General features: G+C 42.8%; 1 protein-coding gene across 2 annotated transcripts; it reads right to left on the reverse strand.

Annotated features, from left to right (window-relative positions):
- Nucleotides 1-661: 661 nt before the first annotated feature.
- DAO (D-amino acid oxidase) lies at nt 662-17709 on the reverse strand. 2 transcript variants are annotated; one of them, XM_078857650.1, is made up of 11 exons: nt 17380-17709; nt 12774-13011; nt 11774-11888; nt 10320-10396; nt 8976-9041; nt 6624-6678; nt 4679-4780; nt 4058-4140; nt 3824-3944; nt 2968-3069; nt 662-1137 (listed from the first exon to the last, which is right to left on the reverse strand). In XM_078857650.1, exons 2-11 carry the CDS (start codon nt 12965-12967, stop codon nt 1012-1014), a joined length of 1041 nt encoding a protein of 346 aa, XP_078713776.1. In that variant the 5' UTR covers nt 12968-13011; nt 17380-17709; the 3' UTR covers nt 662-1011. The 2 variants fall into 2 exon arrangements, with proteins under 2 accessions (XP_078713776.1, XP_078713777.1); XM_078857651.1 differs by having other exon boundaries at nt 1018-1137; nt 2993-3069.
- Between the last annotated feature and the right edge of the window lie 2861 nt (nt 17710-20570).

The following is a 20570-nucleotide window of genomic DNA, read 5'->3' on the forward strand; positions in this document are numbered from 1 at the left end:
ATTAGAACTGTATATGTGTAAGCACACTTTGTATATGCGAGTCATTCGAAAAAATATCGTACTACATGCTTCCGTTGTGGTCATTTGTGAATGTAAAAAAACTGCGATAATATTCAGTATATTAACTGTTCGCTAAATTGTTTGATAATTGTAGATTTTGCAAATGTTGAAGTCATGTATGAAATATAATTGTAATTTGGCAACGGTGTTTGTTTAGAAAACGTATAAATATAATTATTGGGAACACTTCAGATTTAACCCAGCAAATATTTGTTTAGACCTTGTCATTATTTAACATTTAGCCACATTGGTCTATGTCAGGGGTCGGCAACCTACGGCTCCGGAGCCGCATGCGGCTCTTTACGGGCTGCTTCTTGACGATATTTACGCATAGATGCATTGCGGCTCTTGAAATACTGAATTTTGTACCGAATTGGAAAGAAATGGCTCTTCTTGTTATTTTGGTTGCCGACCCCTGGTCTATGTATTATTGTTTATTATTGTGTGTTAGTGTGAATTATTGTGTGATAGTGTGAATTATTGTGCGCATTGACAACCAAAGTGACTTCCACTTAGGGGTGAATAAAAAAAAACAGGCAAGCAGTAGCTCCGCGGAATGTATTTTTATTATTATTAAATCTTACACAGTTTTAATTGCACACACAGGAATATTGCTGACAAACTGATCGTGATGGGACCATATTAGTAGTGTTTACCGTTTTTCACAAAACTAATTATTTATACGTCAAAGGCATAAAATAATTAATGTGAAACAATAAAATCACCTTGGTAAATACTAAAACAACTTGACATTCATTATTTTCTCTGTTTTTTCAACAACAGCGATGTGAGTCGTGATGCACAGCATCGTTACATTGGCGTGTGGTTGTGCGAATCATTTTACGGGACTAATCACTCGCCTTTATCAATGTCCCATACGTTCGTGACAGAGCGTGGGATTTGCTCTTCAATAATAAAACTGCCTTTGATCGGGACATCATTGCAAAGCGGTCACAAGCGGGAGTGAGGACCGTGCTTCTTCTCCAGTGCTATCTGACGAAAGATGTTTGCCAGCTCCAGGGCACAGCCCCAGTGGATTGTCACCCCATAGCCACCGTGGCCGTAGTTGTGAATAATCTGAAAAACAAAAACACAGAAATGTCAGGACAGACTCAGGCGTGGTTCGTCCACTCGGGGTGTTGGGGCGCCGCCCCACCAAGCAAATGGAGATGGGAAAATATTTTTCTAATAAAAAAAAACTTTTCTATAAATTATTTAGTCGTGTTTTTTTAATAATTAATGATTATTTCAACATTTTAAGTTGTTTGTATTAGAAACCACTGCAACAACACAGTCTGATGTGTGCCTCAGGGAGGTCTCGGGGCAGCTGTGAAGGTGTGTCCGAGTGAGAGATATCCCTTCACTCATTGAGAGCAACTTCGCATTGTAGCCACGCCGTTTGAGACCCATTCAGGGCGGTGAAAAAGGTGACCATGGCTGCAATGACGATGTCACAACGCTAGGTTGCAGTGTGCAAATATAGCAGGGCACGGCTCTAGGTTGTGTAGTGTGGACTTTGAGGGTGGTGGGGACAGCATTTTAGTGCGTATAAATGCCTACCGTTGGTAGATAAGACAGTTACATTACTTTCACGGGAAAGCCAATAACATGACGAGATTTTTCTTAATCAGACCACCATATTTTCAGAGGTCACTCACAACAGCCCCACCTAGTGGCAGTGTCACGAGCCCCCACCGGACAGACAGCCTTGTAGAACTGATAGCTGTGCATGTATAGTGCATTTTACAGTGCACTTTTTATGCAGCTACAACTCGTATGTATGTAAGTATATTGAACTTCTATCGCGCCGTACATAGCCAACTGTGCTACTCAGGTGAAGCAAAACTTGGTGCAAAGTGAAATAAAAAAATGGACAGCATTGATGTTTCGAGTGACAGCATCTATATTTTGTAATGAGAGCAGCAAACATTTGTATCATTCGCGTACATTTTTGAATGCTCAAAGATTAAACCTGCATTGCCTCGAACCACGCGTCTTGAGTGCGTAACTGCGTTGCTACCCACTGAGTTGGCTGCCATATTGGGCTGGAGGCCCCAATTCTTCAGGCCAATTTCTATTTTTTATAGACACGGGGCATGGCCTGAATTCCAAAAGCAGAATTTAGGTTGAGCACGGAAACAAACGCTTCAATCAAAAATGTTATTAATCCTCCCTCCTTCCTCCTCCTTTCTTCTCCTTAAAATCACCTTGTAATATTGTCAGCCAGCGCAGTATTGATCGTATACGAACAAACATTTCTGGGAAAGTCTATTTCCAGGAAAAACACAAACCAATTCTTTAGCGATAAGTATCTCAGAAGATTATGGAAATACCATATTATTAACCAACTTGAGTTGTTCATTGAATCGAGTTGGAGGAAAAGTCAGGCCAATTAGATTACCTTGGAGTCAACTTCATTTGGCTGATCATGGAATTAAAGCAAAACATTGCGATAAGTGGGAACACTATGAGGACATATAATAGCCCTCCGATTGTATCAAATTAGGATGACTTTGCGAGGTCCTCATCCAGTAGTGGATAGTCAATAATAATAATACTTGCATTTTTCACAGCATAATTCATGAGAATTGCATTCCATAACGCTGTACATTTATTTTATATCAGGACGAAATCCTATCTACAGAAAAAGCGCCCTCCCAGGTCTTCATCCAATTAACCGCATCACCCATTACCCACGGCATTTTACATAATTAATCTGTCAGTTCGGAACACCTACCAGCGTGCAAAAATGTGATGAAATTGTAATTGTCATCACGAGTGAGTTTATTATAATTCATTTTTTTTTTACAAAACTGTAGTTCGTTACTAACGTGTTGGATTTTTTTTGAAGAAAGTAACATGGCCGTTTTTTTCCCCTCTTCCTTTAATTGTGAAACGCAACTTCACCTCGGAATGTACTGCTCCTCCTTGCCTGAGGCTTTCTCGCTCCAGGCGAATCGCATGCCTGGCTGGCCGCAGTCCAGCCCATTCTTCCACGAGGCGAGCTTTCTGAAAAGTCAAATAAATGACCGTTTTAAGCCAGCAAACGTGTCTGCTCACTGTCAAGCTACAAAGCCGATGGGTTTGTCATCACAGACCTTTTTTTTTGCTGTAGTTCTACGCTCGTTATTTTGTTTTACCTGTTGTTGGCTGTCCTTATAGTATGCACATTGATGGCAAAATGTTACACTCTCTAAAAGAAAGGCATAACATGTGAAGGTGCAGCCCTGCAATTGATTGCTCACATCACTACTGGTAGAAAGGAAGTATTAAAGAACCCCTCTTCCATGCTGGCCAGACGGTTTTGAAACATTGGTTAGTATCCACACTTCCGTATTTCATACTGCATTTTAACTATGCACACACTTCTGTTTCATATAAAAACTCCCAGCACTGGCTCTAAAAATGTTTCATTTAGTTTCAAAGTAAGACGACAGCGCGAGGCGGAACAGTCATTTTTTTTTTATCGAACTATAGCTGTGTCCAAAATCTATGAATTCATATAAACCGCGTTATCTCAATTATAACACAATCTCCCCCACCCCCTCCCCGTCCCATATTTTAAAGCAAAAGTTGGGGGTGCATGATGTGTGTCTTGTTTGACCAGATCTGTTTCACTTTTTTTGACACCGGGTATAAGTTTTGGGTGCCTCTTTTATTCAAGTGTATCTTATAATCAGAAGAATATGGAACTAATGACTGGCAACAATCATTCTAAAGGTGTAAAGGCCACGCAACACAAGAAAGGACGTTTCCAACTCACGCTCAGGCTTGGCACGAGGTTGCAGCAGCCCTCCCAGATATTGGCTCTGTCTTTCTTGTCGATGTCTTGATTCCAGTTTCCCACCTGAAAGCAGCCACCCAAGGCAACCACGCCAGAGCTCCTGGACAACGCAATTCACAAGAGCACTCTATGTAATTGGCAAGCTTTGGGCAAAAAAAAACAATGTGCAGAAACGTAAGTTGTATCCGTGTAATGATATTGGCGTTAACTTACCCTGGCAAGATGTAGGGAGTTTCATACACGCCTTTATTTGTGTCGTGGGTGACGATGAAATGTTTAATCCATGGAGCAAAGACCTTTTGACGTGAAACGAACACAGTGCATTTTGACTATTAGGAATCCATTTTATAAATGCTGTTTTAGAGAATAGCATAGACCGGAACATACTCTCAAGCAATCAAATTTGTACCATCAGACATTACATTTCACGATTATTCGCCCACTTTCATGAATTGCATGCAATCTACCACGTGTTGACACATCTGTAGGACTATAATGAGTTTTGAAATTGCCTTCAAGAAAAGTAGCAGGTAATTGTCCACAGCAGAAAGAAACAATTGGAACCAATTTGTCTATTGCATCCGTACCTTTCACCCCTCCGGTTGATCCTCCCACACTCGATTGTCAGATCATTTTCAAACCAATGTACAGCATATTCACCTTCCCGTGTCTTGGCACGTATGTTTTTTTTTGTCCACCTGTAAAATGTGTGGCGACGTCATTCATCGTGTCCTGTCTGCGCCTTTGCCAGGCGACCCTGTCCATTGATGCATTGTCTTCCGTGTCCCTCAGTGTCCCGGCCTTTTGTGGATGTCGAGCTCCGTGTGTCCGTACCTTCATCAGCTGCCCGCGAGCGGGCTGGAGAAGGGGGTCGGGCTGTAGGTCTCCTGCCCACACGCCGGTGCAGTTCAGGATCACGTCGTAGCCCGCGCTCAGCTGTTATTAGAGCCACGCAATTGACAATTGCCGATTCATGCACACGACAAATAGTTGCAACGTAAAAAAAAAAATTGTTCAGTTTATCATGAAACAAGGGTACGATATACTACGTGATTCGTGAAAATTAAATGTTACCATTTGAGAAAATTACTAATCGTGTGCCTAAACTACTCATGATGTGCAAATTAAACGCTTGTACAAGTGGCTTTTTAATTTGTTTGGCTAATTTGGGTGGTGGAGCGAGGGTTACACAACAACAACTTGGCAGGATCTTTTAAGTATTTTGACACAAATCTTAATTTTGTTTTATTTTGTTCAATGCCTTATGAAACACTAGTGGGTAATAAGAGCATTTGTATGTGTACGATATTTCAGTGGGTCACTGCATTGAGTTAATTTGACGTTTGAGGAATGATTTACTGCATGAAGGTGCCCTGCTGCATTGTGTGTTTGCTATATTAGATTGTTTTTATTTATTTGAGTAGAAAGGACCGACTAAGCTGCTCGGCTGTATTCCATGGGTGATACTGGCACAATACAGATGTTGTAAAATACAGATGTCAATTTAAATCGTGGTTACATACGTCACAAAACTACACAAAACGTATCTCTATGCGCTGTACATGTTACAAGAATTGTAAATGTTGTGGGTTACTCTCCAACACAACCGGTGTGCTGAACTAGTAACGAATTGGCACGTTTTGTTTACGTGTGGCTGTGTCGGGTGGTGGCAGGTTGAACGACACATTTATATTTACACGATCTCACCCAAACGATATTATGGAGGAATAGGGAACCGGTCGAAAACATAAAATATGAAGACAGTAATATCCTGATTTATGCTGTCCCTTTGTACGTACTTTTCGCTATAACATACTCAACGTATTGATTGATGCCCAATCCCGTGTTTACATACTGTGTGGTTACCTCGCCTTAACGTACTCGAGATTGTTCGAACCCTACCATAAAGACCCACCTTTTTATGTTTAGTTTCACAGCGACATGCATGCGCCACATGTGAGCCGTCTCTTGCATGTGCACACGTACCTTATCAAGATATTTTCCCCACATACCGTAATTATAGAGACTATATTTATAAACGTGTAACGTATTTCTGTTCATATGATAAACAACTAATGATAGGTATAGTATAAATAGACGAGGCAGTAGAGCTTGATATATCTGTAATGTGAGGATATATTCGGGTAGTTGACGGATCACAACTCGTCACGATGATTGGCTCTGCCGGTCCTGGTCCATAGCCAATGGGGGAAGCCTAGGGGCGTGGCCCTGACGTAATGGAAAGGTGATATATCAATAACATACGCTTACTTATTCTTAGTTTTTTTCGGTAAAGTCACATAGGTAAAATTTTAAAATTAATAAAAGTAAAATAAAATAAAAATCACGACGTTTCGGTTGTGTTGCCTCCGAAACGTCGTGATTTTTATTTTATTTTTTATTTAATTGTACTTTTATTAATTTTAATTTTAAATTTTTACCTACGTGACTTTACCGAAAAAACCTAAGAATATGAATCCTTGCAGTCACAAAAGCTTCAAATCTAGAAATATGCTTACTTTTCACACCCACGGTTGTACAGTATAGATGCGCAATGAGTTACTCGGAATCCTCTGTTTAGGTCTTGTACCAGGTTAGGATCGACCATCACATTTGTTTGTTGCGATTAAAGTACTTTCGATGTATGTTCTGGTTTTCAGGAATGCATCTTGGGCGTAGTCCCGGGGGTATGTCGGTATATTATATACAGAGCGTGACGACTCAATTCTTTTTACGAACAAAAAGAAAATGACGTGAATATACATACGACTTGGCTTACCTCACTAAATGAGTGGATTTTCTTCTGAATAAACTGGACTCCATAACTTTTCAACCTAAGGGTTTTAAAGGGAAATATTTTAGTTAAGTAAAATAGGTTTTAGCATAATAATAGGGGTTTTCCCCTTTTTTCTGGGAACAAAACTGAAACCTTTTTACAAGGATTCATGTCTGCATTAACCACAATACTTGCAGTCAATTGTGGTTAATGCAGACATGAATCCTTGTAAAAAGGTTTCAGGAGGTCTAATGATACGTTTTAGCACTTATTTTCTCCCGAATGTACCGATTGTTGTTATTCCACCGTGCAATGTTATCTGCGAGCAGTTTCTTTAAATTCCATTATTTGTCGGGTTACAATGAAACATTTTAAGAATGACACAGGAAAAGCTAAATTTCACATTTTTTTCAGAGATATTAAGATCGAGCATTGAACACCTTTGTTGATTCCATTTCCCAGACGTGTAAACTCTTGCTAAATTTTAAAAGTACGGACATGACAACGTGATACATTTTCCAGCGAAGTGATCACTTTCCAAAATTGGACGTGAATGTGCCCTTCATGCTTAATTTTTGTTTATTTAATGTTGGTCTTAATGCACGACTTAATGAGTGAGGGAGGGGGGTATCTCTCTACACTTAACAGCGCAAGATGTAAACCCGTTCAAGCATGAGTCACCTACTCTTAGGTTTTTTCGGTAAAGTCACGTAGGTAAAAGATTTCATTAAAAGTTAATAAAAGTAATCATGGAAATAAAATAAAATAATAAATCACGACGTTTCGGAGGCAACACAAGTCTCCGTCATCAGGTGGGACCGTCACAACTAAAATTACTGAGTCACCTATCATGAAAAATAACATTTAATGAAAGGACGAATGGCTTATTGACCTACCCACATTATGTCTCTCCCACGACGTCTGGCCAACGTGGGTAAAAAATAAAATTAAAAGTTAATACAAGTAATAATGGAAATAAAATAAAATAATAAATCACGACGTTTCGGAGGCAACACAAGTCTCCGTCATCAGGTGGGACCGTCACAGCTAAAATTACTGAGTCACCTATCATGAAAAATAACATTTAATGAAAGGACGAATGGCTTATTGACCTACCCACATTATGTCTCTCCCACGACGTCTGGCCAACGTGGGCAAAAAATAAAATTAAAAGTTAATACAAGTAATAATGGAAATAAAATAAAATAATAAATCACGACGTTTCGGAGGCAACACAAGTCTCCGTCATCAGGTGGGACCGTCACAGCTAAAATTAATGAGTCACCTATCATGAAAAATAACATTTAATGAAAGGACGAATGGCTTATTGACCTACCCACATTATGTCTCTCCCACGACGTCTGGCCAACGTGGAAGAGTCGACAAATATCCCCTCGGGGGAGGGGGGAGGGGCTCTCGTGGAGCCCCTTCCATCAGCAGTGGCACTAGTAAGCAACTTCCAGCGCTGCACTTTTTTACCATTACACTGGTCAAAAAAAAACTAAATTCTGGCCTGGACTTTTTGCAGCTGTTTTAGACTAATTTCAGGGTGCTGATTCCAAATCTGATCTCAGATTTGCTCTATCACATCTCGTTTTTATGCTATCGGCATACCCCATTTTCATTGATTTTACCCGAAATTAACTCTGTCACTTATGATTGCAAGTTGTTGCGAGTCAGTGACTGCTTTAGTGTTAAAATATGGTGCTGTATTTTTAGGATAGTGTGTTTATAATATAATTTTATGTAGATATCCACATTTTTGGGTTTAGATCGCGTTATTTATCAATGTGTCGTAACCCTCCACCACCCGACACGGCCAATCAGTAAAAAAGTGTCACGTTGACAAAAGACAAATAGTTCACTGCTTTAGCCCCCCGGTGATGCTGGATGCAATTACCAGCGAAACGTCGTACTCAAATTGTAAATGTTGTGGTTTCACGCTTCAACACACCGGTGGGCTAAAGCAGTGAACTATTTGTCTTTTGTCAACGTGACACTTTTTTACTGATTGGCCGTGTCGGGTGGTGGAGGGTTACGACACATTTATAAATAACGCGATCTAAACCCAAAAACGTTGATTATGAATAATATTGGTCGCGAAAGCCTACGTGTTAAACTGATATCCACATTTATTTAATATTTTTCTTCTGCAGTTTTTATTGAAAATGCAATATTTGATATCTCAAAAACCTGATGTGATAGACAAAAACTGATGCCAGATTTGGAATCAGCACCCCAAAATTACATTAAAACTGTTGGAATACCTTATGCCAGAAAAAGTGTGTTGACCAGTGTTACACTTCATGGGGACTGTGAATTTACTGGCCTGAAGCAAACCTGGTTTCCACTTACTTGTTCATCAGCCAGGGGAGGTATTTTTTGCATTCCAGCATTAATGTAGTGTTAAACCACCCGTAGCTGAAACGAGAGGCGAGACATGACACGATGGTGGTGGCTGTGCACGCCTCTGCTCCGGCACCGTGCAGGCAGCGAACATCGGTTGACCGCGTAAATGTTGTGAAACTCCCTGGCCGTGGGCGTCGAGGTCCCATACCCTGACTTTCCAGAAGACGATACAAGAAAGTGTTTTTTTAGAGCGCTCCGGTTTCCTCTCCCATTTAAACACTCATTAATTGGCCTGGAACATCTTAATATAAAGAGGACTGCAGAGCTGGGGCGGGGGGCGTCGAGGTCCCATACCCTGACTTTCCAGAAGACGATACAAGAAAGTGTTTTTTCAGAGTGCTCCGGTTTCCTCGCCCATGTAAACACTCATTCATATTGGCCTGGAACACCTTAATATAAAGAGGACTGCACAGCTGGGGGGGGGGCGGATTTGGTGTCAGCTCACCCCCCTGCTACCTCTCCCACTTGTCTCTGATTTATCACACCTCTGAGTCGTTTTCTCTCTTGAAGAGTGAGCGAATACTATGCAGCGGCGCGTTACAAGCTGGAATTATTATAATAAACAGAGCAGTGAGGTCACTGTCCTGGTAAGAATCATACGAGGCATAGTGCTCGACCAAAGTTCGGCAACCTGCCTCTCCGGAGCCGCTCTTGAAATATTGAGGGGTTTTTTGTTGTTGTTACCGAATTCGTAAAAAAATATCTTGTTATTTTGTTTGTCGACCACTGACAATGAGAGTCCAGTTCACCATCGAAGTCCAGTTTACCATGGGGGTCCAGTTTACTATGAAAGTCCAGTTCACCATGAAAGTCCAGTTTACCATGGAAGTCCAGTTTACCTTGGAAGTCCAGTTTACCATGAAAGTCCAGTTTACCACGGAAGTCCAGTTTATCTTGGAAGTCCAGTTTACCATGGAAGTCCAGTTTATCACAGAAGTCCAGTTTACCTTGGAAGTCCAGTTTACCATGGAAGTCCAGTTTACCGTGGGAGTCCAGTTTACCATGAAAGTCCAGTTTACCATGGAAGTCCAGTTTACCATGGGCAGGAGCCGGCAACCTGTGGCTCCGGAGTCATGTGCGGCTCTTCAAGGACTGTTTTGTGACGTTTTTTTTTATTAAGGATCGTCTCAAAACAACATGCACTGCGGCTCTTGAAATATTGAGGTTTATTTTATTTTTTACAGAATTCGAAAAAATGTCTGTTCTTGTAATTTTGGTTTGCCGATCCCTGTGGTAGAATCCATTACATTTCACAGGTCAAAAAGTATAAAAATACAAAATAAACTGCACCTCCACCCTGGAAACATCTTCAGCTCGTCGATTGTGAGGTGTCTGAATCCCAAGACAATGTCCTTCCAGGCAGGATCCTAGTGATACAAGACGAGCATAAATTATTATATTTCGACTTAAAACTTTCTTGACTGCAGGAATTCATATTCTTTGGTTCTTTCGGTAAAGTCACATAAAAGAAAAAAAATAATACAAAATAAAGTGAATAAAAATAAAATGATAATAAAAACAAAAACCGCTAATGTAGACTGTAGCCTGGTTATTAAGCTGAGTGAGTATACTGGCAGTCTATAATGTAGACTGTAGCCTGGTTTTTAATCTCGGTTAGCGTACTGGCAGTTTATAATGTAGACTGTAGCCTGGTTTTTAACCTCGATGAGCGTACTGGCAGTCTATGATGTAGACTGTAGCCTGGTTCTTAACCTCGGTGAGAGTACTGGCAGTTTATAATGTAGACTGTAGCCTGGTTTTTAAGCTTGGTGACCGTATTGGCAGTCTTAATAACCATTGCTACAGTCTACATTACAGACTGCCAGTACACTCACCAACCTTAATAACCAGGCTACAGTCTACATTATAGACTGCCAGTACACTCACTCTGATTAAGATACAGGCTACAGTCTACATTTTGTTCTATCTACGTGACTTTACGGAAAGAACCAAAGAATATGATTATATTTCGTGGCCTTGGACCAAACACATGTTAAAATTAGTTTGTGTGCACTAATAATCCAGCTACTGCAGTGATAGGAGGCCTCAATAATAAGTCGGAATTAAATTGGCAATTTTCCTGCTTCTGTGCGATTTGTAGTTGTCATTGTAAATGGATAAATTATGACATTTCTAATCTGCGAAGTTGACAATGCATGCCAGTATAACAATTGTCACGTTCAGTATAAAATAATTGTTAAAAACTTTCAAGCATGATCTTGAAGTGCATTAATGGCATTAAGAATTCACGTCTTGTATGGTACTGATTTGCTGCTGATTGGCTGTCATTATGTTAGTTTGTGTTTTGATGGCAAAATGTCACTTAAAAAAAGTAGAGTACTGCATATAAGGTAAAGGTGCCGCCCTGCAATTGCTAGCTCACATCACTGCTGGTGGAAGGGCCCGCACTAGAGGGAGGTCTAGAGAGCCTATTACATACAACATATACACATCTAAAACATATATTATGACACATTCAATTGCATGCATCGTGAGCTTAGATAATTTAAATGACAGTAATTTATTTATTCGACCAGTCGCTACAATCCCAATGATTAGTACCAGGTGTGATGACATACGTATCTATAATCTGGCACTTTTGAGGATGGGGTTGGTGAATGGTGCTGAGGTCATGTGCACGAGAGATCCATGTTGCAGGAGCAGTGATGCGCTTGTATAAATCAGTCGAGCAAGTGAATTGCTTAAGTATCTGCAGCAGAATAAAAACAATGTGATGTCCTTACTGGAACTGGGTTTTCAAACAGGTTGTAGCCAGACTGGAGGAAAAGGCCCATCTCGCTTGCTTCAGGAGAGTTGACCAAGCCCAAAAGATAGTCAAATGTATCTTTGTTCCATTTCCTGAAAAGGTAAAGATTATTATGGAAAATTACATACGAGTGACTGCAACATGAACAATCTATCAGGTATCCCTTTTCTGAGACTCCAACAAAAAGCAATCAATAGAGTAATTTTCTTAACTGTGATCATCCCAGACCAATGCCTCAGCTCTCGGAGGGCTAGGCAGGGTTGTGCCTGGATAGTGCTTGGATGGGTGACAACCATGTGCGCCGGATACTCATAGGTGACTGCACGGCACCAAAAATGCATTGTTGCACTGTACTTCTATGCACCCACATCTATGCCACTACATACCTTCACCAACTCCCACTCGCCGGCATGGTCCATGGAGTACGGTCAAATCAACCCTACGACCTGCACAGCGTGGGGAGGCCCTCATCCAGCAGTGGGTTGAGAAAGGGATGTATATTATTATTTGTTTTATCCATACAATAATATTCAATAGATTCGTATTTGATCAAATGGCAGTCGACGCTTATTCGGCTGCATTATGCATTTGTAATGCGCGACAACGCTTCACTTTACTTCATATAATAAGCGGACGACGGTGTGTTTCACCCACGTAAATATTCAATTTCGACCCGTGTAACGCCGTCATCGGCAAAACTTCTTGCCAAGTTTACCGATGACAGCGGGCACATTGGAAGAACAGAGCCACGGGGGCAGCCGCCGTTAACCCTGCGGCCCAGCACGGTCCGCGAAGAAGAAGAAGACGAGTTCGCGAGTAACACGCTCGCCGACACACGACACATTTCTCCCGCACTGCGATCGGCGCAAGAGTCGTCAGTCGCGGCCACGTTGCTGCCATCGGCCGTGATTCACAGCAGTCGGGGGGGTCGGGGGTGAGCGGTGTGCGGTGCGACTCGTGTGTCCCAGCAGGCGCACTTTTCAGCGGGGGACATCTCGCCCAGGGCGTACGGCTGCCAAAACCCCGCCGAGCCGTCGCCCGTGGTGTGCGGGGAGAAGGCTTCAGCGTAGACGGTGATGTGGAGGTCGGGAGCCTCGTGCCGGCAGCGCTCGTAGATGCTTTGCGCTGACGAGAGTCCGATGACTCCCGCGCCCACCACGGCCACTCGCATCGTGGCCGGCCTCGGAGCGTGGGCGGATGTTCTCAAACGTTCACCTGTGATTTAAGAGATTTAAAAAATTAACCCGTAAAAACAAAGTTTTTCACTATAAATCCTTTATATGCGTGGCGGCTAGAGTCCTCTCGTCTTTTGGCTTGAGATGGCTGCCACCTATGGGTCAGATGATTGCCTGCCACCATTAAGCAATTGGTAATTAAATATAATTAATTTTTTCCCAAAAAATTTTAAATTTTGAAAATAAATTGTCACGCACAACGAGTCTGTGTGCAAAATGTCAGTTCGATTGGATCACGGGAAGTGGGTTAAAAAACGACCGAACGATTTGCACGGTCGTAAGCGCGCAAGCAAGCAAGCAAGTGAACTTAATATAAAGGATTTAAAAAAATTATATAAAATGTTCTGCTCAAATGTGCATTTTAGGCGGTGCTCGTGCCAGCCTCGGAGCGCGGGCGGATATTCTCAAACGTTTACCTGTGATTTAAGAGATTAAAAAATTTATATAAAATTTTCTGCTCGAATGTGCATTTTAGGCGGTGCTCGTGCCAGCCTCTGAGCGCGGGTGGATATTCTCAAACGTTTACCTGTGATTTAAAAGATTAAAACAATTTATATAAAAAAACTTTGCTCAAATGTGCATTTTAGGCGGTGCTCTTGGGATTGCCACCTGTTCAGTGCCGGATTTTCCGAGTGGAAAAAGCAGTGGCGGGCCGGGTATTTTACGCCTAGGCCTTCAGTGCTCTCCTCACGCAATTAAAACGGCGATTGTGCGTCAAAAAAACCACAGGGCTACTAAGTAAAGGTGGAAAAAAAAACGATTATCATATTTTGGTGCTGGCAAAGGAGGTCCCATGATGTCGGGCAAAGTAAAAATCTAAACAAAAAATCTAAAGCACGACATCTAAAAATCTTAACGTCACGAAAGAAAGTTTCAATAAATCTTAGATGATGCTACGTTACGTGCTAGTTTTACTTCAGTTAGCTAACTGGCCCTCCGATCACGCCACGCGAAAATGCTAACGTCGGTGGCTAGGCCAGCTAGAAGGCTCAGGCGTGTCGAAGAATACGCCCAACATGGCAAACTCGAAATCTGATTGGTTAAAGAATATGACAATCAACAACATCGTCCCCATTTGCTTCAACAGCAGAGGGGATTCACTCGACGTTCTGAAGGCCTCAGGGTAGATTTTTCACCCAGTGACAGCACAGGTGGAAAATCTGATTTGATAAATGCTCTAATTTATATGAGCTGCACTGGAAGCAGCGCAACTGAGGGAGAGATATTAGCAATGAAATGACGTTAATAGACTGATGGGAACGAACTTTGTAAAATACGTAGAGCGTTAATGAAAATATATATTAAATTATAAACATATAATTTTCTGATTCTGACAATCTCTAGGCCAGCAGAGAAGGCCTTGATGGCCCTGATGGTCCGCCTCTGCAAAAGTAGCTACATATGTAGCTACGGGCCCGCACTTTCAAGGGTCCTGCGCTAAACGCTTTCAAGCTATAAATTCCGGTTTAGTGATTCTGCACTTGCTCTATTACAATAGTACAATACTGCCTTCAACTTTTATGAACGACTGGGTGTTCATGGTTAGCGATTTGTCATATTGTCTGGCTGTATAGCAAATGAAAACATACAGTTACTTTACTATGCAAGTTAAAAATGTATGTTTTAATACTTGTGTTTTTTTTTTATTTAGGGCCCTTTATAACATATGCTACAGGCCCTGCTCTAGCTTAATCCGGCACTGCAACTGTGTGCGGGGTTTGACCTCGGCAGTCTAGGGAAATGCCGTCTGATTTTTTAGGGGAGCATAAAACGATTTGTAGCAAGATCTGATGGTATTGTGTTGAGCTTTATCACAGTATACTGCATAGTTGTGATATAGCTAGGCTGAGTGAGAAATGCGTCCTAGTTTGGTCTGTCGAGGCGCTCTGCTCCTGCTTACAGCTCTCAGCCAGTGGTGGAAATTCTCCATTCCTGTGGCAGGGACGAGTCTCTTCAGAGGAGAACCACTAATAACCTCCCTACAAAGTCGGACAATATTTTATAATTCGATGCATACGCATGATAGGCTGAGTCAACTCACGACCAGGATTTGAACTCAACATTCTGATTGCGAGTTGCTCACCCTATGGCCGAGCCACCCGGCTGGCAATAGTGCATCATCATTCATCACCGATGCATATAAATGCCCTTCAAAAATACCAATGAACAGGTTCATTTTCAAATATCAAGTGATTCTGGAACGTAAAGCAACTAAAAAACAAGACGGACAGTTAAAGGTGAAATCTTAAAGGCACAGCCGTGCAATTGCTTGGCAATTCCACCACCCTTCAGATACGCCACATCGAGTCATCTTCCACATTGAGAAAACGCCTAAAGACGCAATTCTTTTGGCGAGCCTTCGAGTGACACTGAACTGGGCTCCGCGCCTCCGAGGCGTCTCTCGAACGTCAGTCCGTTTGCCAAAATGGTGCGCGTCACAAGTTGTCTCGTCGTCAATAACAACATGGACACGGACAAGCAATATTTGGGACAAATTTTGAATTTGGGCAAGCAAGCATGGAGGGAGGATGCGCGGCTTTCAAGTACGTACAGACAATGAGTACAAAGGATCAGAGAACAAACACAAATTAAGGACATCAACATTTACCCCGAAGGAAAGGAGGTGGGCAGGACAGGTTGACGGGTGATGGATGAGACTGGTGATGGAATAACAGGCCAAAGAGGGAAAAACACGCTCGATCGGACGCCCGTCGCGGATATGGGGCAATGAGATTGACGCCTCTGAAAAACTGATAATTTTTTTGCATCAAGTGACTGTGTGGGATACCGATGGCATTACGGGTGGCCTTCATCCATCAGTGGATAGATCATGGCTGGTGGAGAGCAAGACTACATGGTGCTGTTCGGACCATCAGTCGCTTGTCACATGCTGGGAATAACCTTCATGTGTCCTTGCATGTCCCCAGCTTCCAAAACAGCCTAAGCCCCTTTTAAAACCAAAGTTAACATCGCGTTATCCATTAACTACTTATTTCTCACTTCAAGGCATTGCAGATAATACACTGTATGGACGCAGAATATTTTAACATTTACTAACAGTGTTCTAAACCTACAGAGAAGTCAACCTGATAATAAAAAGTAATATTGAATTAATGGCCACACTGAGGTCAAACAATGGACACGTTTATCTAATCTACCCCCCGCCAAATGTTAACCCAGCAGTACAATGGGTTAGGCTATCGGCAGGTTTATGTGTGGTGGGGTAAAGTGTGGCTAATCCCACGTCTTCCAATGTATGTATGTTGAACTTCTTTCGCACCGTACGTAGCCAACCGTGCTAATTGGAGGTGCAGGGGAAAGACACCAAACTGAACACAAAAATCAGTTCTAAAGAAATTAGTTTGCAACCTACATTTAAAAGTGCATAGCTCCAGTGGCTTCCTATCATCGGAAGGAAGAGCGTTCCTGACGGCCGCAGAAGGGCATCTGAAAGCGCGCGATGCGGTGAACGTCTTTGTTCGATGGCTAGCAGGTAAAAGCCGCTGCTGTGAGGATGAAAAGACGTCTTGCCCGAGTGGAAGAGTAGACCAAATGCCCTCCAGTGAGGTTCTCTAAAGCCCCCTCTACTAGTGGAAGGCCCTTATGCCAGCAGTGGCATGCATGACAATTTAATTGTAGGGCTGCATCACTACTTATACTGCAAAATAACATGGGGGGGGGGGAGATATAAATAAAGGATGCTTTCTTATTATCATGCTGTAACAGTTAACAATACGAGGCATTACTTGTTTTCGTGCCCTCGTGTACAAAGTGCCCCTTAGGCAGAGGTCGCAACCGGGTACCCGATACCCGTACCCTACCCGATACCTGGCTACCCGTACCCGGCCGGTTACGGGTAGCCGTTTGCGACCCTGGTGCGGCCGGGTACGGGTACGGGTAGACCGTGAGTCACTGGTGAGTCACCTTTTGTCACTCAATTCGGGTAGGGTACGGGTAGGGAACGGGTACCCGTACCCGGCCGGGTACCGGTACGGGTACCCATTTGCGACCCTGGTGCGGCCGGGTACGGGTACGGGTAAGGAATCAAAACCCGTTTGCGACCTCCGCCCTTAGGTCCCAGAAAAAAGCCCTGTCTGTTGCACAGGTAGCCACTCATTTATTTCTGAGACAGGCACGAACAAACTTAAACATGACCTCCGCCAACGCGTCTCGCTCGGTCATTTCACAATCTCGGAGATAATTAGCTTAATGGCCCTTACTCTTTCTGCTTGATGACACGCTTAAGTTGATAGAGCCTCGTGTGCGTTTCACACGGGGAAGACGGCCGTAAAACGACGGCAGCGGCGTGAAGGCGACTCGGACATGAATGCAGGTGAGGGAGGCTTACCTTGGTCCGAGCAAAGCTGACAGCACAGATGGACGACGTGTTACTCTCCCGCTCTGAGTGATTGCTTTGCGCGATTACAGATTTGCAACTTAAGCATCCGTTTGCCCAACGGAGACAAAGTCCGTTGCTTTTTTTGCGGACTTCCACCGAGCCGTTTGGCTGGAGAATGTTTTTTTTAACCCATTCGACGGCCCCCTCGCCTCTTTGTAAGTGCGCCACACAGCCGTGCAAAAAAAACAAGCACACTTGCTTGCGAAGGATTTGGCCGTAGTTAGGCCACTTGAGGGAAATCGGAGCTGCAAGTAGCAACACAAACAGGCGGATTTTATTTGCCCGCGTCCCCCAAAAAAGAACTAATAACGCATGTCACGTACCATCTCAATTCAAAGGAAGGGGGCTCAGAATTAGCATTTTAAAAAAACGTGTTGGAAAACTGGGTCACAAAGGCTTTGTGCACAGCGTGATTTTTCTTTTGCGTATATAAAATCTCGACTGATTTGCATTTGAAAGTAAATGCAGTAAATAATCTCCCTTTTAATTTTACAACACAGTGCTCGTTGTTTTTTCATTATTTATTATCTGCCAATTCTTTATTACGTTTGATAAATTAACACGCTAAAGATGTAGTAATACATGTACAAGTTCTGCCCTGTAATATTGCTTGCATTCTTCCGCGCTGGCAGAAGCTCTCCTCCCCCCCCACTGAAAAGAGGCATCTCAAAGATGGCCCCTTCTAAAGGGTAGTTGGCCTACTCTTCCACACTGACCCGATGTCTGTCTTAAAAGAGGTGGGAGTAATCCACACTTCGCCCCACCACACGCGGCCTGTCGATCGACTTGTCTGACTGGTTGTTACCCATGTATACACTGCTTGTTTTAGCTGCCGCGCCTGGAGATCGAATCTAACCGTTGACCTTTGGATTGTAAGTCCGGTGTGCTCAGCGTGACACCACGGCAACGATATAGTGCCGTTTCATCATCGGTGGGTTTCATATTATCTCTCTTACTTTGGCATGAAAGATTTGTCCCCCCTTTGATTAATCTTTCAACAGGGGGCATCGTGATCACACAACATGGCAATGGTAAGACTTTCACAACCCTCATCTACTCGCTGTCTTTAAAAGCAATATATTCAGCTTAAAGCCGGGAACTTTGATATTTTGTGGATTCATTATCCGTTTCCTGCATTAAAATTTCATTGGAGTGACTTTAGCTAGATTAAAGTTTTCACAATGGCCAGAGTTTTCACGCGATAAAAGTGCGTCATGAGAAGCTTTTAGATAATCACGCTAATCGGAGGTGTGGGGGTAAGACAACATACTAAAAACAAAAAGTAGCTCTGAAAAAAATATTTTCAATCCAGATTTGAAAGTGCATAGCTCCAGTGGCTTCCTAATATCGAAAGGAAGAGCGTTCCAGACGGCTGCAGACGCTGTAACGGTCTTTGTTTAATGGTTAGCCAAAAGCCGTTGCGCCTTGACGAGGTCAGCAAGGTATTGTGGTTCATTTGTGGCAAGCACGTTGTGTGTGATGGGTGCGACCTCATAATAATATATTCGTTCGGTAACCGGAAGCCAATGCAGCTCGGCGAACACTGGGCGGACATGGTCAGATCTTGCGGTACTCGTCACGACACGTGCCAAATAATGTTGGTAATGTTTTTTGCCAGACGTTCAATAGAGTATTGAAAGTTTAAATAATCGAGCCTTGTCGATACCATTGTAATGACGATGGCACTTTATTGAAGACACGTTCACTTGACATCAGGCGGAGACCCCCACTGTAACAGCCCCGAGTCTTCCGCGCATCTCCCTTATATCTCAGCATGAGGCCATGCCCACCTTCTCCATCATTCTCGCTGACTCTGGGTGCTCGCTATACCGGCAGACTCCACCGTCCTCTTCCGTCACCAAATCACGCTCCCTTCTCGAACATTCCCGTAGACACCAATCCCATCACACTCACAACTGATACCCGTCATTACCTCCCGTGGCCACTAGTAAACTCCCCTGACATTACCTCCCGTGGCCACTAGTCCCCTCACACTGCATGCAGGCTCTGTTGTAATTCCTCTTTGCTAAACGCCCACCACCATGTTGGCTTTGTCACCACTCAATAATGGTTAAATGTGTCGAAGAGCCTTGATATGAAATATGCAGGACCTCACTATATATTTGCACGGCGTACTCAAACGACACATTCTCGTCAAGTATGGTGCCGAGGCTCTTTAGATGAGTAGACAACTGAATCCTGGAGTCTGCGACCACCACACGTGATACTCCCACACATTTTTCTCGCCTAAGGTCGAGTGCCAACCAGCAGAACCTACAATTTTTCGGGATTAAGCAACATTTTGTTTCGTGCAAACCACACATCCATCGCCCGCGTGCATTCTTCAAGGTTACCGTGGCTCTCAAAAATGTATCCACTTCCAAAAATATTAATTATCTTGGAATTCAATTAATTTTCACTTCTATGTAAGACACTAATTCGTTACTATGCAGTGGACAATACAATGAACATAGTTTTGCCCTTGAAATATGTGGGGTTTTCTTTTTTCAAAAAAAGCATTTGAGAAATGATTTGCAATAGTGTGTGTCTACGGAATCATGTTTAGTATTATTGAAACTATATGATCAAGAGAACGTGTGAAGTGAAAGCAAGTTATGTAATGTGAGTGGATTATATAATGAGTAAGAAGAGTCGGGAAACATCGATTTATATTTTTTCTAAACAGTTTGTGTCAGAGCGGTAGAGATTAGAACTAATTGAGAATGAGATAAATCTTTAAAACACAAGCGTGTCAGATAAAAGGTAAAATTACATGTTTGTCCATATTGATGCCACTGGCTCTTCATGTTCTGCAGATGCCACTGGTTCTTCGTGTTCTGCAGATGTAGATGCCACTCGTTCTTCATTTTCTGCAGATGTAGATGCCACTGGTTCTTCGTGTTCTGCAGATGTAGATGGCACTGGTTCTTCATGTTCTGCAGATGTAGATGGCACTGGTTCTTCATGTTCTGCAGATGTAGATGCCACTGGTTCTTCATGTTCTGCAGATGTAGATGTCACTGGTTCTTCGTGTTCTGCAGATGTAGATACCACTAGTTCTTCGTGTTCTGCAGATGTGGAAGGCACTGGTTTTTCGTGTTCTGCAGATGTCGATGCCACTGGTTCTTCGTGTTCTGCAG

This window comes from Lampetra fluviatilis, chromosome 6 (assembly GCF_964198595.1).
Source record: "Lampetra fluviatilis chromosome 6, kcLamFluv1.1, whole genome shotgun sequence".
NCBI classification, from domain to species: Eukaryota; Metazoa; Chordata; class Hyperoartia; order Petromyzontiformes; family Petromyzontidae; genus Lampetra; species Lampetra fluviatilis.

Coding starts and splice junctions, on each gene's coding strand:
- DAO (XM_078857650.1), bottom strand. CDS start 12,967: ATGCGAGTGGCCGTGGTGGGCGCGGGAGTCATCGGACTCTCGTCAGCG. Junction 9,042..10,319: donor AAGATGTTTCCAGGGTGGAG/GTGCAGTTTATT, acceptor CTCTCGTTTCAG/CTACGGGTGGTTTAACACTA. Junction 6,679..8,975: donor CTCCCCTGGCTGATGAACAA/GTAAGTGGAAAC, acceptor TAAAACCCTTAG/GTTGAAAAGTTATGGAGTCC.